At 44.5% G+C, this 18,262-nt stretch overlaps 1 protein-coding gene across 1 annotated transcript; it reads right to left on the bottom strand.

Moving 5' to 3' along the window:
- Positions 1 to 173: 173 nt before the first annotated feature.
- Positions 174 to 18,262, bottom strand: LOC142887153 (arf-GAP with GTPase, ANK repeat and PH domain-containing protein 1-like). The gene is made up of 20 exons (XM_076024565.1): positions 17,601 to 18,262; positions 15,707 to 17,146; positions 12,095 to 12,153; positions 11,913 to 12,000; positions 11,267 to 11,352; positions 11,032 to 11,173; positions 10,798 to 10,932; positions 9,921 to 10,042; positions 9,623 to 9,772; positions 9,043 to 9,126; positions 8,717 to 8,821; positions 8,471 to 8,630; positions 7,727 to 7,855; positions 7,485 to 7,622; positions 6,974 to 7,033; positions 6,726 to 6,877; positions 5,815 to 5,905; positions 4,423 to 4,645; positions 3,399 to 3,702; positions 174 to 1,910 (listed from the first exon to the last, which is right to left on the bottom strand). The coding sequence occupies exons 2-20, from the start codon at positions 16,926 to 16,928 to the stop codon at positions 1,674 to 1,676; spliced, it is 3,687 nt and encodes a 1,228-aa protein (XP_075880680.1). The 5' UTR covers positions 16,929 to 17,146; positions 17,601 to 18,262; the 3' UTR covers positions 174 to 1,673.

The following is an 18,262-nucleotide window of genomic DNA, read 5'->3' as shown; positions in this document are numbered from 1 at the left end:
ACAGCCGTATTCCTGATGCAAGCATGCTGCACACTGTCGCATTAAGATTTATCATTAGCGTTAGCATTTTTGCACTGCTGAGAAATGAAATAAAATATTTCCATCTGAAGTAGTATTGAGGTCAGTGCACGGCCCAGACACAGGGGACGACAAACAAACTCCAAAAATACAAGTTGGGCAGTAATCGCAGAGTGTATTGGTATAATGAATGCTCTATGAATCATCGCATGTCTTAAAAAAATATGAATAAAACATGTGGAAATATGTTCACATCACAGACATGTACACTCAGTGGCGTCTTCGGATGAACACAAAAATACATACAGCACTAATTATCAAAAAACATTCCTTTGTTTTCAGCCGTCCCCAGGTTAGATCAAAGCAATTTCATGTTAATAATAAAACCTCTTCCAAGTTTTTAGTTTGTTAGTCACAACAATAACATCGGTTCAGAGAGAGAGATAGAGAGAGAGAGAGAGAGAGAGAGAGAGAGAGAGAGAGAGAGAGAGAGAGAGAGAGAGAGAAAAAGAAACACCCTGACAGCCCATTAACATTTTCCATCACCTTTAGAAGACATGTCGTTTGGAAATAATGAACTGAAATTATCATCCTATCGTTAATGTCATTTTCTTTTCTCTTCTTTTTGTTTTTACATTCAACCAAAATCAAGGCATTTCATGTGTTTATTTACACGTCTGGAGTCACACTCGCCTTGATTATGACCATCACACCATGTCACACGTCACCGCGATACTAACGGAACATAGAAATCTCTGCTGCCAAAGAATAATCAGGTGGTTATTTAAGGAAAAACAACAGGAAATCTCTGAACAACTATGAATAACCCTTTTGAGTTTTATACACAGAACCAACTGTACAAATCATATGATAACAATCTTCAAAGTCCCTTAAATCTTTTTTTTTTAGAACTATAGTATTTTATCAATGCATTTCTATACAGCTGTTTTCAATATCTTTTTTTTTTTACGATAGCCTCTCTTTTTCTGCAACTGTGATTTTTATTCAACTTTCTTTTTTTTTAATTTTTTACACAACATCATTTATGTACTGAATGAACGGAACACAGTGTATGCACTCTGAATGTAAAAGTGACATTCTCTGTCAAACAACAGTAAGAAGTGTGTGTGTGTGTGTGTGTGGGGAGGCGGGGGTGGGGGTGGGGGTGGGGTCATTTTAAGGTGGTAGACCTCCAGCAGAGGGTCTTGGAGGTGGGGTGGGGTCGGGGTGGGGGGGGGGGGGACAAGAGACGGCCACTTATGAGCTTGTAAACTTATTGCAGCACTCTATTCCTGGGCTCTAGCTGATCAAAGCTTCTAAGCTTGTCTGAGACCAAAAAGCGAGGTTCTCTCTCCCTTTTTTTTCTTCTTTTTTTGGGACTGAGTGGAGAATATCGACTGCATGATGACCGAGAAAAGAAAAATTCATAATCATAACAGCTGGTTAAACAGTGCAATACATTCCTGTTGAATCTTGAACGGTTCTCACCGAGCGACCGAACGAGTGACCGTGGTGAAGAAAAGCAGAGTCAGCAAAAAAAAATAAAAATAAAATAAAAATAGGAATTTCTCCAGGTTGTTTTGGTTAAATCCTTCCAGTGGGTTGGTCGACACGAGTCCCCGCGGAAACAGCCGCCGCCCACTGGGGGTGGTCCATTAGGACACGGCCCTCCTGGACGTGCTGTAGCTCAGGCTGGTGCTGTCGCCCTTGTGCGAGATCCTGAGCGTGGTGGACACCGTCAAGCTGGAGGGTGCCACGGCGGCGGAGGCCGGCATCTCGTTGGGGCAACCGTGCTGGAGGAGGAGCTCCACGCACTCCTGGCTGCCAGCGCTGCGGGCCAGAGGCAGCGCCGTCTGCCCCTGGGCATCCCGGTAGCGGACGTCAAAGCCGTACTGAGGAGAGAAAAATGGTGATCATGGTCATCACCTTCTTGACCACTACACCATAATTATAATGTTATTTTTTTTTATCTCTATTTTAATTTTATACCATTTTGTCTCTCTTCAAATTATAGTTTAGCTCTTTGTATACCTTTTATTTGATTACTAAATATATATATACATAAAGATAGATTAGATTACATTAAAAAAAGTTCCGATGTTTTGCCCTATTTGTAAACAGGTGGACTTATTTCCTATCTATCTACAGTATCTATCTATCTATCTATCTGTCACCTGAAAGTCTTTTCTTATCTATTTATTTGATGCGCGGCGGAGTTCAACTTTGGTGCCACGTGTCAGTCAAGAGCCTTCAGCAAGGTGAGACTCACTACTGAGCCTCAGTGACTTTGAAAGATATTGATGAGCCTCGAGCTTCAGTCTGCTGAGTCGCCTGATTTCCAACACTTGGTGTGTTGTTTTTTTTGCTGAGCGAATCACTTGAAGTCTCTTGAAGTCAAACATCTGCTTTGCCACTGTTGGCTCAACCTGGGAAGGTGGGAAGTAACAAAGCACACTTCGTGGCTGCACAATATATTTTTCAGGTATCTGTACTTTACTTGGGTATTTATTTTTTTGGCAACTTTTACTTTCTACGTTTGTACAAATTTATCTGTACTTTCTCATTTTTACATTGGAAAAACAATCTTTTTATTTTTGTGTTTAAAAGACACAAATTCTGTTTAAAGTTATTCACTTATTTGTTATCATAGTTGTTGTATTGAAGTGGAGCTATTTGAACTCTTCTATTGTGTGTAGTTCAAAGTAGATGATGTATTAGAGGGAGATTATTTTAGAGTACCTCGGTTTTGGGGTCACTGCCCAGTAAATGTTGAGTACGGAAAAAGATAAAGATGTAGAAAATCACATTGGTTATTGTTATTAATCATCTCAGCATGGCTCACTGGTCATAACAATGACTAAATATAGTTTGGTTGTGCTGCAGTTGAAAAATAAAAAATGAGTAGCAAAGCTGTTCAATATGATCCAGGTGCTCATGAGGACCTCTGACCTCTGACCTCTGGTCCGTTCAGTCCAGATTATTCTTTAACAAACAATTTTTGTTAAATCATAAACAAATATGTTGTTTCATTAATGGCAAAAAAAGATGTTTTACTTTTTTACTTAAGTGCATTTCAGGAGGTGAACTTTCTTACTTTTACTTGAGGTAAAGATTGGAATTGGTACTTTAACTTTAACTTTTTTTTTAACACAAGTATCCGTGTTTTTACTTTTATATACTTATACTTTTAAGTATATATATATATACATATATATATATATATGTATATATATATAATACTTTTACCACCTCTGCCTTCATGGAACAATGAACATGACTTTGCTTCTTGCAGATAGTTTTGCGTCAACGCAGTCCACATTACGAACTTTCATTCACACGTTCACACTGTTTTGCGAGTGGCATTGTGAGGTAAAACCCACCCAGAGGAGGAGCTGCGTCATCACCACGTCCGCCTGCTGACAGGCGGCATGCAGGGCGGAGCCAGGCAGCCGCAGTGCTAAGAGGGCCCTGGAGGAGACGGACAGGCTGAGGGGGGCGTTGATGTCCTCCTTGGTGCAGTGGGCCAGCAGGAGCAGCAGCTTGGGAAGGTTGTGCTCCATCACGGCGAGGAGGAGACGCCCAGACAGCGTGATGTCGGGGCCCTCGCCAGGAGTGGGAGGGGGCAACGGGGCCACAAACAGTTTTTGCTCGTATTTGGCCCTGATCCATGACTCCCGCTCCTCACTGGACAAGCAGAGACAGACAAGGAGGTCAGACTCGGCCACAGCCACTTTGTCTTTCTTTGCCTTCAGAATGACTTTCACCAGATTTGGTTTTCTTTGAAAGGTCCAGTTTGTAAAAATTTAAGGAAGGCCACCTGACAGTGCATTTCGTATTTAGGACCCCTGCCAAATGGGTTTCCTTAAAGGTCCTGTGTGAAAAATGTGGCTTGATTTATGATTTTTATATTAGTAAAAGCTTAACATACTTCCCATAATTAATCAATAAAAATGGACACTTGCAGTATAATAAACCCATTTGTTGTTTTTTTTACCCATAGAACAGTTCTCATATATAAAAGAATATCCATAGATCATTGAGGGTCTTGTTCCCAGTTAGCTGCCATCTTGCGCCACCATATTTCTAAGGAAGCCTGGTGTGGACAATCCAGCTGCCTGACAGCGCGTTTCGTAATTAGGGTGAACGCTCGCATTTTCAAATAAACCAACAGAGAAAAAGGTGCATGAGGTATCAAGGTTTGGGTGCGCAGACCACCGTAGTTCACTGGCAAGCTCGGGAGGGGGATGGAGAGTAAAAGAGACTGCAATCAGAAATATAACCAATCACCAAATATAACACACTGGACCTTCAAATGTCACACTGTGAAACACTGTGAAACACTGTGAAAGATCCCATCAAAAACATGGACGTCTTTCTGTGCCATTTTCTTTTCTTTTTTATTACCGTGTGGCATCTGGTGCTGGTTTACGGCGACCCAGCGTGCGACCCTCCCATATACTGTTCACCATGTGGTTGCCGATGGCACTGAGGACCAGCGTGAGCTCCCGAGGCAAATCGTCCAGGTCCAGTGAGCGAACGCGTGATAGATGGGTCCCCAGGTTCCTGTGGATCCCTGAACACTCGATGCATATGAGGGCACCAAGGTTCAGACTGGCCCACGTTGGATCTGGGGAACAACACAAAGGAGGGTTGGACTTCCGCAAATGGATAGTGGAATTATTGGATTGATTGGATGGCTCACTTAGGTTGCAGTTTATAACCCCGGCTGGGGATCAATTTGCAAAGTGAAAGGATCAAATAATGGGAGTTACAATTGGTAAATGACGACATAAACTTTGCTTGTTTGCCGATGACCCAATGCTTTAGTTTAAGCAACATCTATTCCATGTGTAATGGAAATTATGACACAAATTTCAGAATGATCCAGTTACAAAATCAACGAAGGGAAAACTGAATTGTTTGTAGTAAAAGTGTCATCGATTTTGAAATATTAAAACCCTTTAAAATGCAAAGTAGCCATATTAAATACCTTGGTGGTTTTAGGAGTACAAAGTAATTTACCACTGTACAAAGATAATAGCCTGCCCCTTATGAAAGGCCTCATGTGAAACGTAGAAAGGTGGTCTGAGTTGAAGATGAACTTAGAGATGAGATAGAGTAAACCTCTTTAAGACGATGCAGACGTACAGTTTCATTTTTTTTTGTTCAGTGTTTTGTGTACAGTTCATCTGTTGCAAAACTAGGGAAGAGTAATTCCCTACAAATCCTCTATTCCTTTCTAGAATGCAAGAAGTTACTAATACAACACTGGGAAAGAAAAGAAGCCGCCACCCTTCAAAACTGGATAAAGTATTATTTGAATATGGAAAGAACACTGGCAGAGGACTGCAATAAAAACCAACCAATTTAATAAACTGTGGAGCACAATTTACGAGTGTTGCGTCACCTCGCATTTAGAAGCTTTTGTTTCATCTGTTGTGGTGTTTTACTACTGTTTGGCTGTCGTGTGTGTGTGTGTGTGTGGGGGGGGGGGGGGGGACACACGTCAACCTGTACTGGATGGCTTTGTGATAAGATAAGATCATTACAAAAAAAACAAAAACAAGAAAAGAAAGGTTGGGATGCATCAAGTACAGCTCGGCAGCACAGGTGATCTTAACAATTATCCCCAGTTGATTGCAAAGGATCTTCGTCTTCCTAAGATTCAGAGTGGAATTTTACAAATTTCAAGCAATTTGAAGCTGTTGCGTGGAGTTGCGAAGCTTTGAATGCCATGGTGCTGGAGGACTCACGTGCAGGAAGAGACTGAGAGAAAAGCTTTGACGAGCCACTTACTTGGAGCGTTGCAGTCGACACAGAAGTTGTTCCCCTTTGCATTGCGGATGGCCTGCAGAACGACTGCTTCGCTCTGGCTGTTTTTGCGAGCCTGTGAAAAATAGAGTGCGATTGTGACTGGAAAGAGAAAATACATCCGTCGTGTCCGAGGCCATCAGCTTGACAACCCTCACGCCATCACTTACTTACAAATCTCAATCTTGCTCTGACAGAAGATTATCATCGTTATTGCAACCATTAGAGATGTGCAAATCGTTGTATCCATCGGCCAAAGCGTTAACGAATACATTTATAATGGGATTTAAATAAGTGCCGTATACAGGAACATTATATTTGAGGAAACACCCTTTTTTGAGCCAGTTTTAAAGTGAATCAGCACAAGGACGCATGAAGACAAACCGGCAAAGCCTATTAGTGGACAGAATCACGTACAGCCCAGGAGATGGCGCGGTTTTGGTAATGGCCAATGTGATTAGTGGACCTCATTCCTCTTAAAAGCTGCAGCAGTAACAGTTATCTTGTGAGCTAAGAGGAGACTCCAGGCCAGCATCTCAAGCGAGAAAACTATCTATAACCAGAGGTCCCAGTGTGCAGAGCGTGTAGAAGCAGGAAAAAAGAAAGAAAAAACAATAGTAGCTAATTTCCAGGTTCAAATGACATTCTTGAAATGAATTTAGATTACATTAAAAAGAGTGTGTTCCCATGTTTTGCCCTGTTTGTAAACAGGTGGCCTTATTTCTTATCTATCTATCTATCTATCTATCTATCTATCTGTCTGTCTGTCTGTCTGTCTGTCTGTCAGGAAGAAAACGAAGCAGATCTAAAGCGTGAACAGCATCACACATAAGTGTGTCCATGCCGTTGTTGAATCAGTGAGTGTGACACAGTATGTGCCTTGTGTACGTTCTTACCTTGTTTTTGCTGCTCTCACACAGCTGCAGGCTGGCTAGTATCTGACTCTCGATAGCCTGGACCCAAGAGTCCCTCTCCTCCACACTCTGGGCCTCAAAGTGCCAAGTCTGGCCTGTGCTCGACACGATGAGGAAGTCAAAATTGTCCTCGTCTAACACAAAACACGGGAACATGGGTTAAGGATTATTGTCCCTCTCAATGGCCCATGAAGAGGGTCAGTCTGCTGTAGGTGGCGCAGCAACATTACCTGTCTTGCTTACGTTTCTTAGGCTACCAAAACTCTTAAGTTTCCACATTTTGCGTTTGGCTGCAAAGACAGAGATTTTTCAAAGGAGAAGAAGAAGAAGACAAAGAGAGAAAGAAATGAAAAAATGTTGAAAAAAAATTGCTGTCAAATTGCAGAATGGGAAAGAAAATGTGCGTACATACATATATACATGTATGTATATATATAGACACACATATATATATATATATATATAGTATAGACACAGTATAAATAAATATGTATATAATATATGTAATAAATATATATAAATATATATATATGTGTATATGTATATATATTTATTCATATATAGAAAAAGTATTCACATTCTGCACTCAAGTAAAAGTATGGATACTTGTGTTAAAAAATACTCAAGTAAAGGTAAGAAAGTACAGATTCCAAAATGTACTGCCAACACACACACACACACACACACACACACACACACACACACACACACACACACACCAGGTGTTGTGCATTATTTTACCATCAGCTTGGCCAATGGTTGCATCTCCTTTCTGGTTCATGCTTTTCTTCCGGCGATGCTTCTTCCTGTCTGTCAGCGGGGAGGAGGAGCCGACGTCTTTGGTGGAGGAGGAGCTGGACACGCCCTCGACGGCAGAGTCTGCCCGGGAAACATGGACAAACGGCGTCAGGCAGAAACACGCTGAAAGCGCCGGGCGTTCAGAATCAGCCACGTTCTAAAAGCGCGCCAGGCGCGTGGCTCACCGACACCCTGGCCGTGGTTGGACAGCGTGGACGGGCACCGCTGCACCCCTCTGCTGCCTCGCAGGAAGAGCGCACCGCCCAGTCCCTCCATCTCCTCCACCTGCAGGAGGCTGCTGGCACTGACTGGGACTGCAGGGGGGGAAACAAGCCCTGCATCTTGTCATTGGTCAGTTGGACAAGATACTGTATCATGTGAAGCTGTAAGGTGAAACAATCCGCGCCTTCTTCTCATTTGAAGGGTTGTCTTTGATTTTCATGAATATTTACATTGTATGTTCTCACTGAAGGCATCAACACCCTGAATGAACACATATGGAATTATGTATTAACAAAAAAAGAAAATGCATATTCTTTCAAACAGCCACACTTCATATCAAACATATTCAGAGTTATTTAACTGTTTTAATAATTCCATATATCATCATCACATATTTGATGTCTTCAGTGTGTTTCAAAGATAAAGAAAAAACATTGCATCAAAAGGTGTGTCCAAACTTTTGACCGGTAGGTTATATTAATTTTATAAAGAATCAAAAAAATAAAGAAAAAAGGTTGTAATATTTTAGCTCATGACCTTCTGAGGAAGTCTTGAAATACGCAGAATTTATTTTTGAAATCAATCCTCCAACATGAAGAAAATACTCCCTGGCTTTAAAATACTATATAGTGCAAAGTGTATTGTCCTTTTTGTTTTTTGTTTGTTTTTTTCGCTTTAACAGAACAGCCACTTCTTAGGTCTTTCACCTGGGCTGACATTTTCGGTTCCCGGCACGTCTTTGACTCGCCCATTCAGGCCGGCGGGGAGGCCGCAGGCTGGGACAGCGCGGGGCGGCCGCTTCCCGGGCACCTTCACCGTCACTCTCAGCAGGTCCATCTCTTTGCCGGGGACGTTGAGCATGTAGTCCTGCCAAAGCACACGGCAGTCCGTTACATCGCCCTCTGCCAGCGGCCTTAATGCCTTCAGAGCGCCGTGTCGACACGCAGACTCACGTTGACGCTCGAGTGATAGGACAGGATGCCGTCGTTGGTCAGCGTCACGTACTTCTTCTTCCACTCTTTGTTGAGCGAGTTTCCACTGCGCTTCAGCAAGATACCCTGGCGGGGGAGACGGCAACCCGGGTGTCAGAATTTGTTGGAGGGTAAAAAAAAAAAAAAAAAAAAATCCCCTGGTGTTGCTTCACCGACACAATAACCGCTCTGCGCTGCTAACACCTACATTAGCCGCCTTCACGCTTCAGAGTTCGAATGGCTGCTGGTGCTTTTGCAGAAAGCAGTGGAGAACATCGCATTTCTTTGGTTACTTGCTGCTGGCCTACCTGTTTGATGGGAATGGAGCGTCCACTCCCTAGGTCTCCTTTACAGTCTGCACTCCGCCTGTTGGAGGCGCTGCCCCTACGGCCCTGGATAGACAGGGGCAGGCGCAGCAACACAGGACAGATCAGGATTTATTGACAAAAAAAATAATAATGAAATAAAAATATATATATATTATGACAGAATGCTTTAAAATTGCTAATATACATATATATATATATATATGTATGTATATATATATGTATGTTTTTCGAAGCCAAAGCTTTGTATCACACTTAGTTGTGTTTTGCTAAAAAACATAAAAGAGTCAACAAAGCGACATGGTTTATATTTCAGGCTCTTCAAACTTCAAACTTCAGCCGACTGTCAGTGTGTTCACACAGAATTTTGCACAGTTGGAATTCTCTCAGTCACTTTTAATGAGACATTGGAAATGGTTTCCCCTCAACTCTAATGATAGCAGAGCATTCAAGATCATTATTTCATAACAACTGGCTATAATGGAGTTCAAAGCAGAAATGAGTCGGTGAGTGACCCCAAACCTTTGAACAATGGTGTATATTATCAATCACTGGTACGAACCGCAAATCGTGAGGTCCGTCTCCGGACCGACCCGGGTGTGGCACTTTCATGTTTATCCCCTTTGCCAGTCCTGCTGATGTCTTTATGGCTGATCACAGGTGTGGAGGGAAGCGACGAGGAGTAATCACTGCTCTGACCACCGTTACTGGCCTGAAGAAAGCCGCAAGAGGAGGAGACCGGCATTAATCAAGTCATAAATAAGGTCTTGCGATGAAGTGAAAGTGATGTCTTGTGGGGAAACGAGAAAAGAGAAAGAAATTGGAAAAAGCAACGCAAAGGTTGTGAGAGGTTGCCTCACCTGTCCAGGAAAGACACCAGACACTGGGGTGGAGCCTCCAGAGTGACTGGGAGAGTTGGGGAGAGACCTGCAGGAGGCCAGGACAGCAGCTTGCTTCTTCGCTGTCATAATCTTCTGTGCAGCTATTTAAAAAAAGAAAAGATAAACCCAAGACATGAACATTTAGAAGATACAGGCAAGTCCAAAAATATTGGGACATCGACACAATTTTCATCTTTGGGCTCTAAACACCTCCACAAGATGTGCTTTAACTGCAGACTTTCAGCTTTAATTTGAGGGTATTTACATGCAAATCAGGTGGACGGTGTAGGTATGTATATGGGCCTCCCACTTTTTAAGGGACTAAAAGTAATGGGACAAATTATCAATCATAAATCAAACTTTATTTTTTTTCAGTTTTATCTTCAGCAAGTGGAATGCATGCTCAATCTGATTTAGGTCAGGTGATTAACTTGGCCATTGCATAACATTACACTTATTTTCCTTTAAAAAAAAAAAAAAAAAAAGTCTTTGGTTGCTTTCGGAGTATGCTTCGGGTCATTGTCCATCAGCACCGTGAACAGTTCCGTGAGTTCCGAAGCATTTGGCTGAATATGAGCAGATAATATTGGCCAAAACACTTCAGAATTCATCCTGCGGCCTGGAATAAAACCCACAAACTTCTTGCTGTGAGGAGACAGTACTAACCACTGCACCACCGTGTCGCCTATCACAAATCAATCCGTAAAAAAACAAAGCATGAATAAAGCTATTAAGAAAACAACGTAAGTTCCTCGATGCCTGCCAGTGAGATTATTTTCTTAAAGAAAATCGAGATGGACACCTGAGTGTCACTGGCCGTGTTTTTCATTTTACCTTGGGAAAAACTCCCACGTACCATCATTGAAGACTCTGTTTACATTGAGGCCGTAAGTGGCGCAGGTTTCGTAGTAGGTGCAGCGTCGGACGTCTGAGCAGAGCTGTCGGGCCCTGGCGTCATCGATGACTCGAGGGTTGCTGCTGCTGATCTTGTCTGCGATGGGAAGAGAAAAAAGCACAAAGCACGAAAAAATTGAGCTTCGCCTCTTCCCACACACACTGGGGACCGAGTCGGAGTCGTGGCGTCACTCACCCTGAGTGCCCACCACGACGAAGGCGATCTCCGACACGGGCCTGTGGGCGGCCAGCTGGTGGTAGATTTTGTAAACTTCCTGGAAGCTCGACTCGTTTTCCAAACTGAAGACCAGGATGACGGCGTCCACCCAACTGGCCAACTAAGTGGGCCGGCAAGAAGAGCAGCCGGTCGTGAGGATGGAAAAAAAGAATGCAGCAAACTGGAAGCTTCACGCCAGTCCAACTTCACTCACCTGAGCTCCTGGCAGTTCTGTCTCCTCTCTGATGATCAACAGGTGGCTCTGTCCATCCACCAGCACGTCCTTGATGTACTGACGCCCTTCACATACAAGGAGTTAGAAAAGACATGTTGTATTTTTTTTATTAATATTATTATTGTTATCATTGTTGTAATTATAATAAATATTTTAGAGTTTATTGTGTTGTTGTGGATTTTTTTTTATTTTAAGAGAAGCAGGAAAAAAACATCAACTGACAATTTTCAAGCTTAAATGAGATTCTTTTGCTGTATTTGCAGCAAAACATTTGTAACAGGTGGCCTTTTTTCCTATCTATCTATCTATCTATCTATCTATCTATCTATCGATCTATCTATCTATCTATCCATCCATCCATTTATCATTGTGTAAAGGATTATTCTTCTTTCTGCCCCCTTTTATTAAGGAGTTGGTAATATTTGTGTTTGCGTTTAATTTTTTGGATTTAATTCAACGAATACAATACAAATTACAATAAATAAATAAATAAACAAATGTTCTAAATCGGTGCATTCACAAGATGCAAGTGCCTTTTCTTTTTTCTTTTTGTCTTTTTTTACAGTGAACCGACTGTTTCGCGTGTACAAGAAAGCCCCTACTGAGGGTTAAGACGAGAACCAACCCTCCGTGTTCTCAAGCTGCAAGTAGCTCCCAGTCAAGTGTCTGTGGACCAGCGCAGACTTGCCGCTGCCCACGCCGCCCAGGACGCCCTGCAGGAGAACGCAGGTGCGGTGGATGTCAGGTTTGTTGTTCAAAAAACCATTCAGTGTTTTCTTAAACACGCTTCCTGTGTTTGATGCTTACCAGGTGGAGCTCTTGTATGGGCTGATTCATCGTCCATTCCTGGCTGCTGGTGCAAGCGGCTGAGATGGCGAGAAAAGGCGAGTTACAGTAGTTACAGTAGCCAATAAAAGGGAAAGTACACAACAATAACAAAGACAACAAAAAGCTGTATTATATGTCTCAGTCTTGGGTTTTGGTGGTGCCAAATTGACAGGCGAAGTCACGAGTACAGACCTTGTTTTGAGCATAAAACATATTTTAATAGAGGCCAAACGTGTTTTTATCTGAAAATTACACTCTTGTAAGAGGAGCATTGCGTTCAGACTGCCGGCTGAGTGCAGAAAGCCATTTGCCCTGAATTCTTATTTCTCTCAAAAAGTGACTGCTGATGTGTCTGACAGCGTCAGTGCAGGAGGAGAGTGCAGGTCTCCCGCCTCCCACTGGGTGCACCCATCACACTCACTCAAGTGTTTAAAAGTGCAAATCATGAATTGTTAGGCAGGACACATTTTGTTTTCTTACAAATGTAAATTCAGGCCAATTCAACCGGCCGTGGTGAAAGTACATTTCTCTTCAGTGCAGTTGTTCAGTATTTCATACTTGAAGACGTCAGTCATCCTCGGCCGAAACAAGACAGACTGGAGCTGTGTGTCATTGATGAAAATAGTGATCTGAAACCCATTAAATAAAGACGTATGTGCTTATGAAGAGCTCTTCACGTGCAAAATTTTCTCCGTTTTTTACTCTATTATTTAGTCAAAGAAAGCCTCTGTCCGGTCACACTGTATTGATAATGGTGACAATTCTTTAATCTCTTAATAATCCGTTACGATTCTGATCATCACATTAAGTGAAATTACTGGACTGACAATATTTTTTTTTCTCATCAATTAAAGAAAACATTTTTGCTACATGTGGGACCAAATTATTTTCCACACACACATTTTTAGAATGACTCCCAAACAAAGAAGGTTTGTGTTTAAAAGGGATTAAGCCAATCATAGATTTGTTATGACTGGACAATGTCTATTACGATTCAGAATGATAAAGAAGACAAATGAATTGACGGTAAAACCTCAGCATTAGCTTTAGCGTTAGCATTTCAGAGAAACAGTTTATGCGTATATAGTTAAATCTGAAATGCGCTATTAGCTTTGACACCTATACAGTAAATCTTGCCTTTTAAATTATGCGTCCAGCAAATAAAAGTGGAATAAATGAGACCGGTTTATGAGGATGTGTACTAACTGCCAAAAGAAGTCCACTGTTTCTAATTCACACCGCATTTGATTACATAATAAAAAAGATCCGGCCACTGGATTTCATGAACTAAGGTTGCACTTAACATTTAGGTTTATGTGCTGGGATTTAACCTCGGCGGAATTACAGCCAAAGTTGCTCTGCGAATGGAAATGGAAATTCAGCAGAGCGAGGGAACACACACACACACACACACACACACACACACACACACACACACACACACACACACACACACACACCTTTGAAGGACACCAGATATGAGGCTGAAAAGAGAAAGAGGACTGACAGGAGCAGCCTCCCTGAATACAACCCTGACCAGCGAATCACAGGCGACAACACAGAAGGGAGGTGGGAGGAGTGGGGGGTGTGTGGGGGTTGCGGACCCACGCTCGCAGACACACAAAACGTACATTGTTAAGGCCGTCAGGTCACGTCGCAGTCGGGCCCTTTGCGGCGCCATTTGTTGGCGACGACGCGGCACAACGCAGACTTCACAATCGCTCATCCCTCGTCTTTGGGCGAACCCCCCACCCCACCCACCCCGCTCTCTCCCTCCCAGCCTCCCCCGGTCTCCTGCACTCACTCCCCTCCGTCACACCACACACACCAAATAGCATCTCTCATGGCTTGCTGTTGCCATGGCAACTCCATTTTCCAGAAGCCTCCAAGCCCAGGTCTTTACACGATAAATAGTCTCTCATGGATACAGCAACGTATATGACAGTCAGCGGCGGGGACACAGTGTCCACTTCCTGGTAAGAAAACCCTCGGAGAAGGTCGGTGCGCTTTTGGTCTGGACACCGCTGACACTGGACTGGAGCAGTTTGGGTTTTTTTGTTTGTTTGTTTGTTTGTTTTATAACCAATCGATCAACACGTCAACGGAAATGACAAATCCAGCTGGGCCGCACATACAAATGAATTAGGAACGGCGCTGAATGAATGAACGAATGAATGGGCTCCATTTGGAGGGTGATTAACTCCACGCACAGAGCAGGAAGTGGCAGGTTCCCGCTCTGCTCGCCCCTCGGAAGAAGAACGCAGCTCTGTGTATCCCCAACCTTAATTATTCATGTCCCACTTATACTGACACGGTATGCAGAGCACAATCTGATAACGCATTCTCTGTCAGAGGTGTGACTTTATATTTACAGCGTGTCAATAATGGCCAAAGATCATGAGAGCTACATAAATTGGGATAAATCTGAATATATGATGTTGATGTTTTTGCTTCCAGCCCAAAATTTTTTTTCTTTTTTGTTGTTTGAATGACTGACTTGAATGAAAGACTTGGAAAATTCTTTATGCTACAAACAGAAACGTATTAAAGAAAACCTAATAAAGAGACGGACCGTCGAATAGCGTAGATAAGATGCAGACTGAATAAAGTCCCAGAAGTTAAAAATCCATTGTGTGGTATTTTCAAGGATCTAAATAGTAATAATGTAATAATGTAGTAATAATTGTTTGTTTCTTTGTCTTTTAAACAGAAAACTTGACTTGACTGCATTTGACTAACAATAAAGTGAAAAATACCATTAAAAAACCACTGGTCGCATTGAAAATCACATCGCTGCAAGCTGGAAAACAACAAGAATTAAAAAGAAATGGATGAAATCAGAATCAGAATAGGTTTGGTGCTGCCCAGTTGCTCGGTTGTCTCAAAATTGAACGACGGCTTTGATGGCGCCAACTGTGCCGCTGCTAACCAGGTTTCAATTTCAAACGAGGATCAAACAACTTCAAGTACGTACTGTCCATGTCCATTCCCTGTTTCCTTCTGCAGCCTCATGGAGCATGCGCAGCAGAGGGGGTCCTTTATCTTTGTCACCATTAGCACTATTTTTTTTTTTTAGTCAGATATATTTAGTAGTAATACTTTTGTAGTATTGTTTAGTCGTGCTGCCTTGAAACAATCTCTGCTACATCTATTGCACAAGTAAAATGTCATCATGCGACTTGAACATTCAGTCAAATCAGTTTCAGTTAAAAAGCAAAACAAGTGTCAGGAAGACATTGTTTTTTTCCACACTGAGCTTTTCCACAGTGAAGACACTGTCAGCATCCGTGGGGTTTTAAATGAAACACTTTGCATGAAAATAAGAAAAGCTTCTCTTTTTTTCCTGTATTCTTGAATACCGCATTAAAGTGAAGTTAATGCTAAAGCGGCATGGGACCTTGGGGCCGACACCACAGACGCTTGACAATGTGAGAACTATATGTTTAAGAAAAAGGAGTGTTCGTCTTTTATTCTTTCGTTCTGAAAGAATACAAAGCATAGAATCTCATCAGCAGCTCTATTGGCCCCGTACATGCATATGTCTATTTTCAACAGCAATGTATGTTTAGATGGAAGCAGAGGTTGGCTCACCTTCCTCCTCGCTGGAGCCCCGTTCCACCGCGGGGAAGGGCGCAGCGCTCATGTTGGGCGGCGGTGGCGGCCCGGCGGCCGCGCTCTTGTTGAAGATGCCGCTGATGAACTTCAGCATCTTGCGGTCGCGGGGGGGCGGTGGAGGAGCGGCCCGCTGGATGGTACCGTCCTGGCCCAGGCCCTGGTCCTTGGCCCTCCTCAGGTCCTCGGAGGCGTACAGCAGGTCGCTGTTGTCCAGGGTGCGGCTGACGCCTTTCCTCTGGGGTCGGCCGGCGTCACTCACGGGGGGTCCCGGGTAGGAGATGGAGACCATCCTCATCCTCTCGCCCTGGGGGCTGTCCCTGGTCATCACCCCTGAGAACCCGCCGCCGCCCATTGGGACGCCCATTGGGCGAATGAGCGTGCCCCTGCCATCGCTGTCGGCCCAGGACGCCCTGTAGGGACCGAGCGGGGCCTCGCGGCTTTCCCTCGCGTCCAACGTCTTGGCCGAGTGGTACTGGCTGGCGTTGGCCGCCGGCTCCCCCCTCAGCTCCCTCCAGCAGGTGGGGGGGTTCCCCACGCTGGCCGCCGCCGCGTGCGACCTCATCAGGACGTCGGGCCGCTGGCCGCTGACCTGCGGCGGGACGGAGAACGGGAGGCTGCAGCGGGAGCGGCTGTTCAGCTCGGCTCCGTTCTCGCCCTTGGGGTAGAGCGCCGGCGGCTCCCGGTAGAGCTCCGTCCGGGGCCGCGCTGCGTCCGAGCGGGGCCCCTCCCGCCGCACGGCGGTGCCCTCCGACGTCGGCCCTCCGTACACCTTGACCATCTGCCTCGCGGAGGAGGTGGCGGAGGTGGAGGAGGCGTCCTTGCTCTTCTGGTGGTCCCTCCTGTCGGGCCTCCGCCAGCTCTGGAGAGGGCTGCCCACCTTGACTTGGAACTTTTCATCCTCTTCCTTGGCCGGTGTGCTCGGAGTCACCGCCTCTTTCTTACATTCAGGCCCTTCGTCCACTTCGCGGGCTTCGCTCGCCACCTCCTCCTCCTTTGCCTCCTCCACCTCCTCCGCCTCCTCCTTCTTCTCCTCCTTCCTCTTCTTCTTCTTCCTCTTTTTTTCCTCCCTGTTGGGGCTGCCTTCCCCCTCTGGAAGAGCCTCCTTCTGGTCCCCTGCCTCGTCCTCCGGCAGAGCCTCAACCTTCACCAGGGTGAGGGATATGAGGTAAGTGGTGCGTCTCTGTGGGTTTCCTGCCATGCTGGTTGGGATAGCAGACTTCAGCACGGTACCGGTCCTCCCTAACCCTCCGACCCCTCTGCCCCTCTGCCGCTGTGACCTAACCAGCCCTGGACAACTCAGTCATGGCAACCCGGCAGGACGAGACTGAAGAAGAGGCGACAGAAAATCTGAGATCAAACACGGGCATCTGGTTCAAGCCGAGGCCTGATGTGGACTTAGACAGGATCCTCCGTTTCCTTTTAAAATAAAGACAGAGAGAATTATTTCTTTCCGATGTGATTAAAAATAAAAACCCACACGCCCAACAACAACTGGAATTTCAAATGTCCCAAAAATGTCTTGCCGACCAACCGAGCGGCGATACAACTCCAGACTCGATGCCTCCAATATTTCTTCACGTTGCTACAAGTGGATTTTGTCAGTCAGTCATTCATGATGCTCCCTCCACTCTCTGCCGTCTTATTTAAAATTGAAACATTTGCGATGGAGACACACAATGATTGACACAATGACTCAAAGAGACGTTTAACAAAATCAGTGTCTTAACCTCCATCCCTAGCCTATAGGATTATGCAACAGTCTGAATGCTCCAGTAGATCAAATGATTTTTTTTTTTTTTTGGACTCAGAATTAAAGATGAATCGTGCAGAGATGAAACGCATTTTTTTTTCAGCTTCTGCTCAACCATACCTTCATTTTCCAGGAATGTCCACTGCACGATCCTGTGCACATCTGCTTTTGACGTAGGATTTATATCCCCCTCAGACGACCATTCATACCAAGCAGTACATCAAGCGGTGCTGAGGGAGGGAAAGAAAAAGGAGCTCCGGCCGAAGATCAAAAAGCAGGGAGGAGGGGTGGTGGTGGGAAGGAGCACAGCACAGGTGAGGAATGGAAGAAGGTTGCAAAAGGCATCAAAAATGAAAATCATTCACTTGTCACGAAGCGTCTGGCAGCCTGAGGCTCCATTCGACAATGTCATGCATACGATTATGCATGCACAGTGTGGGGGTCACTGGGAGACGCTGGTGGTGGTTGGGGGGAGGAGGAAAAAAAAAACATCTGTTGTTATGTCTCCCGAATTTGAGGCATTAAAAAAAGGAGAAAAAAAAAAGAGAAGAGGACGTATCCAAATAAATGCAATCCGAGCCAACGTGTCCTGGTGCCTGGCGTCCCTCCGGAGAAACGGCTCCTCTCGTTCACCGCATCCTCTCCTCTGAGTGCCTCATCCAATTAGCAAGTCAATAATATGTGTCTGTGAGGCAGAGGAAGCCCACCACCTCTCCACGGCCCCTCCTCCTTTCCCCTCGTCTCCTCTGGCTGCCACAGCTCCCCCCCTGCTAGCCCACTGC

This window comes from Nelusetta ayraudi, unplaced genomic scaffold (assembly GCF_046127955.1).
Source record: "Nelusetta ayraudi isolate G7.1 ecotype Tasmania unplaced genomic scaffold, CSIRO-AGI_Nayr_v1 ptg000017l, whole genome shotgun sequence".
NCBI lineage: Eukaryota > Metazoa > Chordata > Actinopteri > Tetraodontiformes > Monacanthidae > Nelusetta > Nelusetta ayraudi.
The sequence above is the reverse complement of the archived record's forward strand: the minus strand, read 5'-3'. Positions and strand labels throughout refer to the sequence as shown.